The sequence below is a fragment of the Salarias fasciatus genome, chromosome 5 (assembly GCF_902148845.1).
Source record: "Salarias fasciatus chromosome 5, fSalaFa1.1, whole genome shotgun sequence".
Classification (NCBI taxonomy): domain Eukaryota; kingdom Metazoa; phylum Chordata; class Actinopteri; order Blenniiformes; family Blenniidae; genus Salarias; species Salarias fasciatus.
This window is the reverse complement of record NC_043749.1, coordinates 10,478,487-10,493,568: the sequence shown is the minus strand read 5'-3', so window position 1 is coordinate 10,493,568 and position 15,082 is coordinate 10,478,487. Positions and strand designations below refer to the sequence as shown.

Sequence of the window (15,082 nt, the reverse complement as noted above, 5' to 3'; positions counted from 1 at the left end):
AATTTGTTGTTGTGTTTGTTATGAGATTTAGGAGTCTAAATAACTGCCTGACCAGATATTAATCAGTTTTATTCTGGGTTGGATATTTTATCCCTACATGTCTATCCGTTATTGCAAGTTATTGTAGTATTTTGGTACTTTATGTACATATTCTTGCAGTTTCATGACTGGAAATACTCCTATATGACAATGTACAATCAGGCGCGCCGTGGATGTCTATTTGTGAGTGCATTTTTGATAAAGGATGGGATAAACTTGTTGATGTTGAGTTGGCAGTTTGGCTTCAAACGTGATTTACTTTCCTCTCTTCTTCTTTCCTTTTAACTATCCAGACTAGTGTTTTCAACGTCAGCCCTTCGACGTGCAGGTGAAAATCGGCTATTTTGCAGACAGCAGGTCTCTTGCGTTTAGCCGGGGTCACCACTCAGCCGATCGGGTTCATCTCCGCTGTCCTCAGCTAGCCTGCCCTCATTCATTGCATGCTCCACACTAGACGTTTTTGACATTTTATTTCTTAGATTTTATTTGGAGAAGGTGGAGGCACGAATGAGACCATTGTCATGACACTACGGAGAGGTAGGTCAACGTGAATGGGGCAGTTTGTGTTATTTGCATTTGCAGAGTGTCTGATACAATATGACTGAATACAGAAGTGCACATTATAAAAGACCCGCTGGCTAAAACTGAAATGCACCGACTGTCCAAAAATGTCCAGATGTGCTTCTTTACAAATGTGACTTTCATTGTTCACACACTGATCCGCCCAAGCTCCCATTAATGCCACATCCTTACTGCCTTTCAGTAAACGTGATCATCCTTGTGCTCCTGGCTGTGGCCTTTCTGATCGTAGTTCAACGAAATCTCCTCAACCTCAGCGATTTTTTACACAAAGAAAACTCAGGTGTGCTTTTTTTCTCTGTGCTTTGGTTTGTACTACAAAGTGGGGTACACTTGTTCTCATGCTGTGTATCTAAAATCTATCCATTCTCAAAGATTAAGTGCATCAAATGGAAATTTGTGGAATTTCAGGTGTGTTTCTTTTCGTTCAGATGTGGGGATGATTCTTCCCTTCGAGTCCGAGCTGTCCCCGGACCTCAAATTGCAGTTGGTGAGAAGAGGAGATGCCATCCCAGTTGTCATCACTGCCGTCGAGGACAGACTCGGTGCTGTGGTTGCTGCCATGAACAGTGTTTACCAGAACAGCAAAGCCAACGTTGTCTTCACCGTTGTCACCTTGAATGACACCGTCAGTCACTTGAAGTGAGATTGTACAGCAAATCTCTCTTTCGACAGACACTAACACATCTGCAGATGTCACCAACCCATTTTCATTCTTATCTTGCCAACAGGGAGTGGCTAAGTGACATACGGTTAAAGCACGTTAAATACAGGATAGCTGTTTTCAATCCTGACCTCCTCAGTGGGAAGATTTCTCAAGATCCTCAGATACTGGAAGCTACAAAACCAGTAAGAAAATCCTCTCGGACTACATATTTGCATTCACGTCTTGCAAAATTCTTAATTTTTTGTTTTTCAGTTGACTTTTGCCAGGTATTACCTGCCAGCCTACATACCCGAGGCAGAGAAAGCCATCTATTTGGATGATGATGTTATTGTGCAAGGTATGAAAATCATTACTTCATGAGTCTATGGTTATTTTCCCACGTTCTGATAGAAGGCGACGGCAATTCAAAGCAAACTGAATCAGATGTCGCGTAGGATGTTTCGGCCCTTGTCCAACTGTTTTCGTTAGTTCTCTTGACCAGCTGGCCAGTTTACTTGAGAAAACAGTGTGATGAGGGGCCAAAATGTCTTCCCAAGTCCAGTTGTTCTAATTTAATTTGCTTTGAAATTAGTTAATGAGAGCTTTTCACATTCTGGAGTTCGTTACGTCACTCAAAATGCTGCATTTTGTTTGTTCTGGTGTATCTTAGGAGACATTCAGGAGCTTTTCGAAACCAGCCTCAGACCAGGTCATGCAGCTGCCTTCTCGGATGACTGCGACTCAGCATCTTCAAAGGGGATCATTCGTGGGGCGGGTACTCAGGTAGGTTGTATTTTGTAGAGAAGCAGGAAAACAAAAAAAGTTATGCTTGATTGAATGTCTGTTTTTCAATAGAATAACTATTTAGGTTTCCTGGACTTCAAGAAGGAGGCGATCAAGACGCTGGGGATGAGAGCCAACACCTGCTCCTTCAACCCCGGGGTCATCGTCGTTAACCTGACTGAATGGAAGAACCAAAACATCACGCAGCAGCTGGAGCACTGGATGGAGCTCAACACCAAGTGAGATAATCCCCTCACTTCTCGATAGCTCAAGAGGAAGAAACAGAAAAGATTGGTTTCATCTGAGTATAAAATATGAATTCACTTTGGTGTTTTTTTTTATTTTTTTTTTTCAGGGAGGATTTGTACAGTAAAACACTTGCAGAGAGCATCATTACTCCTCCGCTCCTCATTGTCTTTTACAAACGTCACTCCATTGTGGACCCGATGTGGCATGTGAGGCACCTCGGTAAGTTTTGATTCACTCCTGATAAAGAAGTGGAGAACTTTTAAGCTGTTATGGAACTTCCCTGAATTTATCTTTATGAGAAGGTTCAGTTGATGTAATCACTCAAATGAAAATGCTATTTAGTTAAACAACTAAAACAATATTTATAAACCCTTTCAGGTAGTACCGGTGCTGGAAATCGCTACTCGGCCCAGTTTGTAAAAGCAGCAAAGCTCCTTCACTGGAACGGACACTACAAGCCGTGGGGAAGAGTGTCTTCTTTCTCCGACGTGTGGGACAAGTGGTTCATCGACGACCCCACGGGAAAGTTTCATCCTGTGCGCAGACACTCCGGGGACAGATAGACGGAGACTATACTGGACTTTTGGGAGCAAAAACAAACCTCGATATATCTCAGGATCTAAGCAAAGCCTTCTACCTTTTTCAGTTCCACCATGTGGAGCTTCATACAGCACATTTCCTGTTTTTTTTTTATGACTAGAGTATTACACCACTCTCCTTGCTTTGAGTTTTCCTTCCAAGAGCAAATAACTTTATTTCACATGAATTTATTCAATTCTTTTTAAAATTGTGTATAACTGTGCTGACATGTGCAAATGCTGCCTCAACAGTGCTGGGATCAGATGGGATGTTCTCAAAAGATGTTACTCTGTATCTGCTGCATCCAACACTCTTCTCAGAGTTAAGAAGCTGCAGATGCTTTCATCACACTACAGCAGCTCGACGGTACTCTCTAAACCAGTCCCAGTGAAATAAGTCACTGAACATTTTTTTTTCCTTCATAACCAATCTTTTTCCTCCATAACTAATTATGCTACTTATGTTGATAGCAGTACATTTCCTTTGAATGACCATATTCAGACCACTAAGCAAGTGTCTGGAGGAATTACCAGCCAAGTGTTGGCCTGCTTCAGGATTTGTTTTATACATAACGGTCACCTTGCTGGTGTAAATATTGTTTTTGTACATGAAATAAAAGTGACGTGTTTATTAGTTTTGTGGTCTCCTCTTCTGAATGTGATGCAATGAAATATTCCGAACGCTGCATAGTGTTTATAGGGTTTATAGCAGGTTGTCTATTTACAGTATTCTTTGCATTTACAAAAAAGGCAATCCCTCAACAGCAGGGGGTATTTACAATGGATTGTGTGAAACTGGCAGTGATCAGACCCAGAATCAACACTACAGAGAGAAAACAGCACAGGTGGTGAAGTGGCGGGACAATAGCAGGGTCACGTTTCACATCTCAGTCTTTGTGTGAAGCAGAGCTCATTTAAAGTCTGTGTTGAAGTCGTAGGCGTCGTCCGTTTGTTCGGTCGGGAGACTGATGTCAACGGGGGCAGACTGGAACCTCACTTGACTGGTTTTTTCTGCAAGAAAGACATGAGATGTAAAGAAGAGCTCCAATGGCTGAAATTCAGGCAATAAAAGAAAAAGGTCTTCAAGACAGTTTACCTTTAAATGACATCTTCTGTGGTTTCTCTTCCTCCTCCTCTGCTTCCTGTAAGTCCTCATTTGTTGGTTCAGGCTGCAAGAAGAGATGTTTAACATCTTTAAAATTGAAGTTATCAAAGAAACAGTGTGATATTGAGAAAATGCTGCCGCCAGCAGGATCAGAGTTGGATCTGAAGTCTTCACAAAAAAATCGAGACTTGCGTAGCTTTATTTTCCTCATTTCCAAGAAAGCAGACTGATGTCATTCTAGAAAAATGCAGAATGGCAGTTTTACCTCGTGGTTCTCATCATTCTGCTCAGCCTCATCTGTGGCTGCGGCTGCAGGCCCTGCTTCAGCGACGTCGGCCACATTCAGCAGGCCTGCAGTCAGGCCCTTACAGCTGAAGCTTATACTGCTGGCTGGGTGTGGGAATTTCACTCCTGAAAGAAAAAGCAACAACACAGAAGTGGTTACATACTGCAAGGAGACAGAATGTTGATCAAACTGCAGTGCCAGTGTACAATGCAAGGTACCTTTCAGTGTTGCCTTATTTCCTGTCTTCAGTTTCTCTAGATCCCATCCTTTCTGCATGTCTGCGACCACCGTGTCTGACAGGTACGACGGGAGGCTGTGACTCTCTGGTACTTTACAGTGGTAGCTTAGTTTGGCTCTGAGGGGACACAGACATTTTTGCCATTAAAAAAAATCTGACGAATGGAGCTGTGTTGTGCGTCCAGCGGCTGCACAGCGCTGTTTGGATCAGAGTTGGATTAGAAGTCTTCACAGTGAACTCCAGATTTGCATTTTGTCCTCATGTCCATAAGCGAGGCCCTGCAGATGCCCGACCCTTCGACGGGGAAACAACACTCACCCCGTCCAGTCAGAGAGGAAGGTGGTAGCCGCCTGCTCGGTGTTGGGAACTCCACCTTTCTGCAGGTAGCCACGCTTCTTGGCAAACATGGTCAAGAACTCCAGGGCATTTCTGAAGTTTGCGACGTTGTACTGAAGCATGACCTGAAATAATGCAGTCAACAAATCGCTGTTTAATTTATGTGATTTCCCAGATCGGTTGGACGACGACTTCATTCATGACATAACTCTGCCTACCTGAGTCTTGTCGCACTGCTTGAGCAGAGTCCTGACGGCCTCCTGCAAGCTGTCACTGTCGTCGTCCTCCTGCATCCTCCTCAGAGCCACGCTCTCTGGCGGGTTGGACGGCGACACCAGAACTCCTGGGCTGTCTATTAGCTTCACATTTTTCGATATGTACACCTCCTGCATGGATCTTGAGTAAAAAGTTTTTAAAGGTCAATATTGATACACATGCAGGCAAACTTTGGCACAACGTTTAATTCTTTTTTTTTCCAGTTATTTGTATTAAAATCAAAAATGGTTCAAGCAGACAGTGATCAAATTTCATAAGTTTAACCGTTACTTACTTTGTGACGCCTCTTAAGACACCAACATTGCACGCCAGGACTCCCTTCAAGCTGTTGATGAGGCTGCTCTTGCCTACATTTGGAAAGCCTGAGGATAAAAAGAGGTTTAAGGTTATCGAAATTACATCCTTTGAAAATCTATTTCAAATATTTTTGTTTACTCTATCACCTGAGCTTTACAACCAAACGCTGATTGTAAGAGCTGCTTCTGCGTACCTACGACACCGACTCTGAGTGAAACGCCCTCCTCTAAGCTAGCAGCGTAGCTTGTGAGTAGCTCCATGAGAAAAGAGTTTCCATAGCAGGTCGCTGCTCTGGAAATGTTCACCACATCGTTGGAGGCCACGATTCTCTTCTTTCTGGCTGTCTGGTGAACAGAAAAAGAAAAATATGAACATATTGTAACACAAACCAAGACAGCTGACAGAGCGTATGACAGCCGGGACTCTTAAAAGATGACCAACAAACACACGTAGCTGCTCTGTATGGAACAGAGAGGCTTGATTATGTGAGCTGTCGCTTACTTTAGGAGGTTATAACCAGTTGTAACAGCACAACACAAGCTGTTGAACCTTCTCAATCCTCCACAACGCAGTAACACAAAACCACAGTCCTGTGGTAGAGTTCTGTGATAAAGACCTCTCACTATGTCCTTTCATTTAAGGTTAAAAAGCACCTCCTACCACTGTTTTGTCTTGAACCTGAGTTGATGCTTTAAATGCCACGACAGGAAACTCTTTCTGTAAACAACGTATCCACTTCTCCACGATGTCCTTTGGGACGAGATCTGCAACAGAGAAACGAGTCAATACAATGGAACCGAGTATCAAAAACCGGAATAACCACCACACGCATCTCACTAAAAGTCAGTGTCTCACCTATTTTGTTTAAAACCAAAACTAATTTCTTATTGCCTCCGCTCTGCAGCACAGCCTCTTCCAGCTGTGGACACCTGCTGCCCAGCGGATCGCGGGCATCGAGGACCTCCATCACAACATCAGATGCATTGATCACCTGAAAGAGGAGATCAAATGAGTGACAGCAACTGCAGTGTCTGTCCTGCAGTTCAGACCATGACCAGACTGGATGGTTTACCTTGTTTAATTCAGCACAGAGGAAGTGCTTTGAGTTCCTGTTTGGATCTCTTTTCTTTTCACCCTTTTCCTGCACAAACAAAACAAATAGATGTTTATTTCAGTCAGACTTCTCCTCACAGACACAGAGGACTGCAGCGCTGATGTGCTACCTTGCGAGCCTTCTTGGCTTGAGGTTGTGTTTCTTTGCTTGGTGCCTCCTTCTCCTTCTTCCTCTTCTGTGCTCGCTCTTCTTTTTTAGCTTGTTTTTTTTTCGCCTGCTCTTCTTCAATCTGCAGGATGTAAATAAAGGCTTTAATTTACTGAAAATGTCAATGAAACCAGCTTGAGGTGGAGGTCTGAGTGAAGGTATAACACTGCGGATTAGTGTTTATTCCCCACTTGAAGCAGGTTAAGGCCAGCTGACCTGGAGTCTCCTCTGCTCTGCCTCCCTCAGGACCTCCTCTTTGAAAGGAGCGCTGCTGGGCACTCCGAGGTCCTTCTTCGTTCGTTTGTGCACTCCTTTCTTCTTCGCATCTCTCTTGAGCTTTCTGTTGTGCTCCCGGACCTGAAACACAAAACACGCGCCAGTAAGTCATCTTCATCTGGAGCTAGCACGTGTCAAAGCAGCCGAAGGCCCTTCACACCTCGACAGGCCGCACGAGGACCAATACTGAGCTGTTTTAGTCAAAGTTAAACACGCTTACCTTTTTCTGGATCTTGTACCGTTTGGAACATGAGAGCCGCTTACTAGCTTTCCTCAACTCTGAATAACAAAAATATAAGAAGTAGACAGGTTAGCTCGTGGAACGTAGACTGGCCACATGAAGCTGCTATCGCAGGCTGCAGCCGCGGGTTATAAAAGTAAGTTACGCCTGGAATAACAGAGTCGATTACAATATACATGTGATGTTATAGTAAAGTTATTATTCGCTGATACTCACTCGGCCGCTTCATGGTAGATGAATCTCAACGCGACTGAAACTCGGGTCACACGTGGAGCGCCCCTCGACACTGTTGTGACGTCACTTCCTCCTCCGTCACTGTAAAAGTCACGCTGCGCCCCCTACTGACCGGGAGGCGCATGTGCACGTGTCAATGAATACACCCCATTTACTACGTCCCAACAGTCGGCGAGGACAGGTACATCCAGGTCGTCTGGTCTGTCCACCACAAGATCAAACACAGGGAAAAACATAACCACACACGCACATTCTAAACATTACTCAAACGAGACCCAAACCCTAACCATTACTGTAAATATTCTTTTACCTTTGTAATTTTTAATTTTTGTAAATCATGTCAGTTCTCTAAATCTTATCTATCATATTTATTGTGTTATTGCTGTTGTGTTATTTCTTTCCCTCATAATTCCCTCTATTTAGAGGGAATTATTTCTATTTGCACCAACATCAAAATAAATTCTTTGCACAGTTTACTATATACCTGGCAATAAATCTGTTTTTGATTCTGATTTTGACATTCACACCAAGGGGCAATGGAGGCCATTAATCTCACATACATATTTTTTTAATGTGGGAGGAACCCAAAGTAACTAAAGTAACTAATAACTAAACACACACGGGGGTGGGGTTGGCGTCGCGCGGCGGGGGGGGGGGGGGGGGGGGGGGGGGGCGGGGGGGGGGGGGGTGCAAACAAACCCACAATGGATGGTCACTACTGTGGGTCACTGCCCACCACAGCCAAGGAATAGAATGGAAGAGTAAATGCTGAGGGTCTTAGACCTAAAGTAGCAATACCAATGGGCAACACTCAAGTAATGATATTACATGTTTGACTAATATCATGCAGCTGTATATTTATCTTTACATGACTTTACAAATGACAGGTGGGGGGGAGGGGGGGGGGCACCAAAAAAACAGCAAACAAGGATCATAAACCTAAAATACGAATATATCAAGTAATTTTTAAATAAAACTGTTATCATAATTGAACTGGAAGAAGAAGAAGAAGAAGAAGAAGAAGAAGAAGAAGAAGAAGAAGAAGAAGAAGAAGAAGAAGAAGAAGAAGAAGAAGAGGGGGCTGGGTCACGTGATCGACCCAGCATCATTTTTTTGGTCTATTTCGGATGATAGCAGGAGGTCCGTGCAATCCACGAAAATGACCAAACTGCAGTTCCTCAACGTCTTCCTGACTGAGCGCCTCATGCTTGCTGCGCAGGAGATTTACAAGTCTGTGGAGGACACGATCTTGGAGTACCAGGAGGAGATCGCTATCCGGGAGCGGGAGAACGACCATCTGAGACGCAGGCTGCGGGACGCAGGCATCGAGATATGGCCAGGTTAGCTCCGCGCACGGCTAACGGTGCAGCTCGCAGAGAAGCTGCGGGCACGCTGGGTTAGCTGGGCTCCACTCGACGACATGCAGGACAAACGTAGCAGCCTCGGAATTCTAATCTATCACTTTAAAGCAAGTTAAGTTTGGTCGCTTCCAGCCTGGTTGTTGTTACGCGGCTGGGCACGTTAGCAACCTTTGTTCGTTAGCCAGCTAAGTTAGCATGCTAGCATCACTTGGGGACAGCATTTTACTTATTGGTGCATGTTAATGGTTTTATTTCACTCATTCGAGGGGTACTTTAAATGTCAGGCACATAATAAAATAAACACATAAGTGCTGTGTCAGTACTCTCTCTTTATTCTGGTTTGAGACGCCTCTGTCAGACTGTGTCGAAGCTAAAGATGCTAATGCTGTCGGCTAACATGTCAGTCTTAGCCAACAACATTAGCATCAGTGCATTGTCAATTTAAAATTCTAGATCTGCAGCTCCCCTCACATATAAACAACAACGTGATTTTATAAAACACTGAAAGGTAAACCGTAGTAGTGCTTCACATAGCCTCCACTTTCCACAGGTTTCCTGAACATTTGTGGAACTTAGTTTGGCAACCTCTCCGGATAATACCAAGACATTCTGCAGAATATTCAGTTTATTGCAAGTTCTACCCTCATAATCACGAACCCTAATATTATAGATGTTAACTTGCATATTAAGTTTTCCACAACTACTATCATGAATACTTTGTGACACTGTTCTGGTACCCAGCAGCTTTGAGCTTGTGAAGTGAACACTCCTGTTAAGTGAGGGTTGTATAGTGGTGTATGTTTTCAGTGTCTTCCTGCTCTAACACACCTGAATTTATTGGGTGTCATAATGAAGCTGCAGAAACAGAATAAATTGGCAGTTATTACAGCCAGTTGTGTTCCAAAAATACAAGTCATACTGCTTTGATCTTCAGATTCTTTCACAAACTATAAAACTACTTGGGGAATGTCACTACACTGTCTACTGGCTCTTATTCAACACAATGCACACTGTTGTTGTGTCACTGAAGCATGCTTCTGTTGGCGTAACAACCAACAAACATTGCAATTCTACATGGTAGAGTTAAACCAGAGTTAACCTGCTATTGATTATGTGTCCTCTCTGGGGCTATTTTCTGAAAATAGTGCACTTTTAAATCACTTTTTCAAAGTTAACCACTTCATTTTAGTGGTTCTCAGGAAATCAATACCGGGCTCCCTAATGTGTGATTCTACGAGTGGCTTAGAGTGTGTGAGGTCCAGTGAGTTGCTCATTACGATGTGATCTCCTGCGGCGCCAGCCCACCTCTTCAGACAGCTTCTGTCTGTACCTGGGAGAAGCTGTTCTGCCTCTGCAGTGTTCACACAGAGAGATGTAATACAGTGTAAAAATATCTGGATAGAAGGGGCTTGTATTGACTTAGTGTCAACACATCATTTTAAGAACTTCATTAAAGTTACTTAAATATAGAACGAACTGAATCTTCAAACGTTGGGAGTAACAGGATGTGTTGAATGGACCTGTGACACTCTGACCTGTAAAGCCATGTTTTCAGTTTTTTTGCTGAAACCTCCCTCTCTCATTGCCTCCTCAGATCGTCCATCCATGGCGCTCCTGGAAGAGGAGGACGGCGAGCATCCACGGCGCGAGTGGAGTCCCAGCATGGGCCACGAGGAGCGGATTCCCATTCAGATAAAGGACAAGAGGGACCTGCGGGCCAACCAGGGAGACGGGCAGCTCCGTGGTCATGGCTCTTGCAGCACACCGGAGAACATGTTTACGCCTTCTCGCGTTCAGAATGAATACCCCCAGGATGGCCCGCACACGTCCAACATCCCCCAGAGTCAGGGGGTGGAGAACAGGGACAGAGACCCCGGAACTCGAGTCCCATCCAGACACGTGAAGGCGGAGAGCGGAGGAGGCCACAGAGGCTCCACGCCGTCCAACAGCGGCGCCCAGCCCCTCGCGCCCGTCAACCCAAACTGCTCCAACGAGAACAACATTGACATTATCGGGGTGGAGAACGGGGGGCAGATGGTCGGCGCCAAAGGAGCGGGGACCGGGGCGAACAGGGTGCAGGGCTCTCACATGCGGAACCAAGGCGCCAACGCCGTGGACTGCCCCCATCAGAAATCCCCCCTACAAGGCCACATGTCGTCGTTCTGCTGCAAGGTCTGCGGCGAAGCCTTCAGTCACGTCGGGCACCTGCACGTGCACGTACAGGTGCACACCCGGGAAAAGCCTTACCGCTGCGGCGTGTGCGGGAAGTGCTGCAGCTCCTCCGGCAGACTCCAGGAGCACCAGCGCAGCCACACGGGGGAAAAGCCCTTCCGCTGCCAGATCTGCGGGAAGGGCTTCACGCAGATGGCTCACCTGAAGGTGCACATGAGGATCCACACGGGGGAGAAGCCCTACAGCTGTCCCGTGTGCGGCAAGTGCTTCAGCCGCTCCGACAAAATCAAGAGGCACCTTCAGACCCACAGCCGCGAGGGAACGTATTTCTCAGGGCAATGATGCCGGCGCGTCGTCAAAACAGCTCGGAAACTTTTCTATCGAAAGCTAAAGTTGCTGCCAACGGACGCAAAAGGCTTTTACTCTGACCTTCCAAGAAGTAGAGATCCTGCAACTCTTAGACACCTTTTTAGGGGGAAAAAAATTTTACAAAAACATCCAACTAATGCTTCTCAGTCCCTCACTAGAATTTGTATTAGCCAGTTTAATATGTCATTTTCTTAATTTTATACTTGTCACAGAGTAATAAATCTTTAAGCGACAATTTGAGTTATTAGCTAGCCTATCTTAGTTATCTAGCCTTTCCTTAGTATAACGAGCATGGTGAAGTCTTCCACTCATGCCTTGAGACTGAGATGCGTCGAGAAATATGAGACTGTTCGGCACCATCGTCATCGGCCTGTAATTTCATTTCTGTAAGTCGAGTTTGAAAACTCAACATTTGGGACATCTGTGTTGTTTTTTTTTTTTTTGTATTTATATGGTACAATGAAGGAGTTTGGCACATATGATTTCCAGTACTGATGCAGCAGCTGGAAAATATGCAGATAAAGGTGGAGCAGTGTGACAGAAGGAAAAAAAAATCATGTCGGATGTTAATTTGAAAAACCAAAAAACCCAAAAGCCGAATTTTTGAATCTGAAGTTTCAACTGAAATCAGAATTTAATCAAGTCAGCTCAGACCGGCCAGGTGTGAATGGTATAGATTATTTTTGTATTACCAAACTCCGTTTATCCGTCTGTCTACATCTCCACCCTCACTTTTGGAAGAACAGAGCTCAGAGGACTTTGAGGGAGGAAACGGGCTCATCTGCTCTCCGTACTGCCGCCACGACCTCAAGAGGACGAAGAGGGAAAGAAGAGGAATAGATCCAATCTATTACCCGTCACTCAAAACGCTGCTGCAGTGTGAACCATCATGTTACGCCCCTTGGATGAATTAGTGTCTTTCTTTTTTGTTTTTCTTGTTGTAGCACAGGGACAGGTGGCCTTATCATTGTCGGAGCCACAGACTTGTCACGAAATATGGCTTCCAACTTTGCAAAAATATATAAATGTCCGGCTCTTAAGTTAGTTACATGAACTTTTATGTGTTACACTATTTGCAGATTGTTGGCTGTCGGGATCAGATGTGGTTACAGTGACATTTCTGACCTGTGGGTTCAACATGTCTGATAAAATATAAGTAAAGATGTTAAAGTTGCAAAAAGAAGCTTATAAAGTCAACGTTAACAGATATGCAAGAGTGGATCTGCTCCTTCTGTTTGACCTTCTTCCTGTCCCACATTAGTTTCTCCTCTGTGTGCTGCATGGTCTGCAGAGCTAAAGCACTGCCGTCTTACACCGTCTGCGCTTCGTGTCGTCCGCTCGGACAGAAAATGGGCAAATTGGCCGTGAGACTGCCACATGAATTTCTGAAATAATGTGATATTCTGACAAGTACCACTAGTCCTGACTTTAACCTGGAGGAATCTTCTGGTGTGACATGCACTACGGCATCGTGGAGGACGATGCAGAAACCGCCCCTGCAGTATTATCTTGTAGAGACTCGTCTCACTGCCACACTAATCCTTTACATGTGGGGTGTTTTAGCAGCGGCCTCAGTTGAGTTTTATAAGAGATGATCAATATTTCCCTTATAAGATGAAGTCCTTACTCTTCCTCTCAGGATTAATGCTGCATTCATCACACGAGGGGTGGGCCAGAACGACGACTGATAGCAACTCAGGGTTTGGAGGCCTTCCATATTATCTGTCCATTTTAATGAAAAAAAATGATCAATTGTGATGGAATCCCTGCACAGCAGTGAAGGAAACTGCGTTCCTGACAGTTTGTTGTACCTTCAGAGCTTCGGCTGTCTGAAGCCGAGTCCCGCCTCCCTCCTGTTCCTGTTCCTGCTCCTCCTGCGTGTGGTGAATGCAGCATGAGACCGAGCGTCGCTCACAGCCGACCAGCAGCCCCTCACTCACTCTTCTCTGGGACGCCTCAGCTCCCCCGCACACACTCCACTGTACAGTGTTGTATCATCGTATTAAATGTTATTTTTTAATAAAGTAGTAAATTGAACGTCCTTTGTAATTGTCTTGTTTTGCATACAAATATCAATAAAGGGTAACACTTCAGTAAGGAGCACTAAGTGGGTGGATGATCATAGTACAGATTAGAACATTGTCTCTTCTTAAAAACCATTTAAGCGGTGAAATCTTAATGACTTGTCAAGCAGGAATGCAATTTTAGACTGCTTCGCTGATAATGAAACGAGGAAGAAAATAAGAGCTAGAAATGCAAGAAAATTCATTAAAAACATTTGAAAACTAACAAATGAAAAGGAACTGTTATTAGAAATAGTAAGAACAAAAAATGTAATCCAAAAGTGAGAAAATAAACAAAATTACACATCATGAAGGTTAGAAAATATGAAATATAATCACAAGAAACAACTAAATCCTTTCATTTATAGACTTAGATTTTATTTACTGAGCTGTTAAACGCTCATACCCTTTATCCCTGGATGAAGTCGGGTTTTGGGACATTTCTGTGTTTGCATGTTTCCCCTGTGTGTGTGGGTGGATGTGTGTTTTATAAATTAAAAAAAAAACCAAAAAATTGGAAGGAATGACTCATGCTGTCTGAGGTGACTTGTTCAGGGCTCTGAACCCTGCAGCTTTATATTACTCACACAATATCAAGACATGAACCTTTGCTCATATCCAAAGAGCAAAATAGTCCGTAAACACTGTGTGAACTTGTTTGGAAACCATGCATGACTTCTTTTTTTTTATATGTTGTTATGCTAATGCATTAATAGCAGATTCAGACGGTGTTTCTCTTTGTAGTAACAGATTCACAACACCTGGTGGGGCACTTCCCTTTTCGCAGCTCTCTCTGAACTCACATGCAGAGGATCTGTGAGGTTGGATCATCCTGAATGGGAAATTGTGACACATGCCAGAGCTGTAACTTCAAAATTTCAAGGTGCTTCATAGATTATTTATCACTCAAGGACTGACAATGGATGGACGGTGACAAGACCAAGTGAAAAACGTTCCTGTTGTCAAAGCGTGCGCAGCATTTTAAACAAGACTGCCGTCAGTATTTTTAGTGGCGCTAAAGTGAAAAAGCAACATGCATCTGAATATTGATGAAGAAATGGAACTTGTACCGTGCATTTCCAGCGATGTATGACACATGGCACTCATTCTAGTCGTATTTATCAAAGTCACAGTGGCGCTCGAAGCTCCCGCATTCACAAAACAGACATTGCTTCCAGGGGGACATGACTATTGAAAGTATAATTTCACTATCAAGGAGTCCTTCGGTAGCAGATTGAATTTCCACTCCACACTGTGATCTGCAGGGAGATGCCACATCTCATCAGCGCGCCGGGAGGAAACGGTCCGTGCACACAGCAGGAAGGGCCCGGGACCCCGGTGATATGAAGCCAGGAGACACAGAGAGATGGGCTGATACGCTGCATTTCATTTGCTCCTATCAGATGGTGGCGTCGGGCTGAAGTTTGCATTAGTTGCAGCGGTCGTGGGGGAAGTCATGCAATAATAAGTGGCACACTCTTGCTATTGTGTGATTACATTACCAAATCAGGGGTGTAATCACAACCGAACCGCTGTGCAATCAGATGATGATCTGGGTGTCAAAATTCATCCTCTGTCAAGCAATCACCCTGATCACCATTGTGTCAACTTGTGGCAGACCGGTATGTGTTGCCTGTGAAACTGTGATGGAGGGAAATATAATTAAAACACCAAACTGCCACTGAGTCACAGA

General features: G+C 44.4%; 3 protein-coding genes and 3 non-coding genes across 7 annotated transcripts; 2 read left to right on the top strand and 4 right to left on the bottom strand.

The window, feature by feature from the left end:
• Positions 1 to 138: 138 nt before the first annotated feature.
• glt8d1 (glycosyltransferase 8 domain containing 1) lies at positions 139 to 3,456 on the top strand. 2 transcript variants are annotated; one of them, XM_030092578.1, is made up of 10 exons: positions 139 to 222; positions 333 to 576; positions 803 to 901; positions 1,050 to 1,260; positions 1,350 to 1,467; positions 1,538 to 1,622; positions 1,935 to 2,047; positions 2,120 to 2,286; positions 2,403 to 2,515; positions 2,675 to 3,456. In XM_030092578.1, exons 2-10 carry the CDS (start codon positions 561 to 563, stop codon positions 2,857 to 2,859), a joined length of 1,107 nt encoding a protein of 368 aa, XP_029948438.1. In that variant the 5' UTR covers positions 139 to 222; positions 333 to 560; the 3' UTR covers positions 2,860 to 3,456. The 2 variants fall into 2 exon arrangements, with proteins under 2 accessions (XP_029948438.1, XP_029948437.1); XM_030092577.1 differs by lacking the exon at positions 139 to 222 and having other exon boundaries at positions 239 to 576.
• Positions 3,457 to 3,581: 125 nt separating this feature from the next.
• gnl3 (G protein nucleolar 3) lies at positions 3,582 to 7,498 on the bottom strand. Its single transcript, XM_030092576.1, has 15 exons — positions 7,407 to 7,498; positions 7,170 to 7,228; positions 6,890 to 7,030; positions 6,636 to 6,755; positions 6,485 to 6,553; positions 6,268 to 6,403; positions 6,073 to 6,176; positions 5,606 to 5,756; positions 5,390 to 5,477; positions 5,058 to 5,235; positions 4,822 to 4,964; positions 4,484 to 4,620; positions 4,245 to 4,390; positions 3,971 to 4,043; positions 3,582 to 3,885 (listed from the first exon to the last, which is right to left on the bottom strand). The coding sequence occupies exons 1-15, from the start codon at positions 7,417 to 7,419 to the stop codon at positions 3,785 to 3,787; spliced, it is 1,659 nt and encodes a 552-aa protein (XP_029948436.1). The 5' UTR covers positions 7,420 to 7,498; the 3' UTR covers positions 3,582 to 3,784.
• On the bottom strand, positions 4,116 to 4,195 carry LOC115389365 (small nucleolar RNA SNORD19). Its single transcript, XR_003931593.1, has one exon. It is a non-coding gene; the product is annotated as a small nucleolar RNA SNORD19 (small nucleolar RNA).
• Positions 4,697 to 4,770, bottom strand: LOC115389364 (small nucleolar RNA SNORD19). The gene has a single exon (XR_003931592.1). It is a non-coding gene; the product is annotated as a small nucleolar RNA SNORD19 (small nucleolar RNA).
• LOC115389367 (small nucleolar RNA SNORA47) lies at positions 5,842 to 5,976 on the bottom strand. Its single transcript, XR_003931595.1, has one exon. It is a non-coding gene; the product is annotated as a small nucleolar RNA SNORA47 (small nucleolar RNA).
• A 1,022-nt stretch (positions 7,499 to 8,520) lies between the features above and the next one.
• LOC115389187 (zinc finger protein 263-like) lies at positions 8,521 to 13,362 on the top strand. The gene is made up of 2 exons (XM_030092646.1): positions 8,521 to 8,764; positions 10,380 to 13,362. The coding sequence occupies exons 1-2, from the start codon at positions 8,584 to 8,586 to the stop codon at positions 11,297 to 11,299; spliced, it is 1,101 nt and encodes a 366-aa protein (XP_029948506.1). The 5' UTR covers positions 8,521 to 8,583; the 3' UTR covers positions 11,300 to 13,362.
• The last annotated feature ends 1,720 nt before the right edge of the window (positions 13,363 to 15,082 follow it).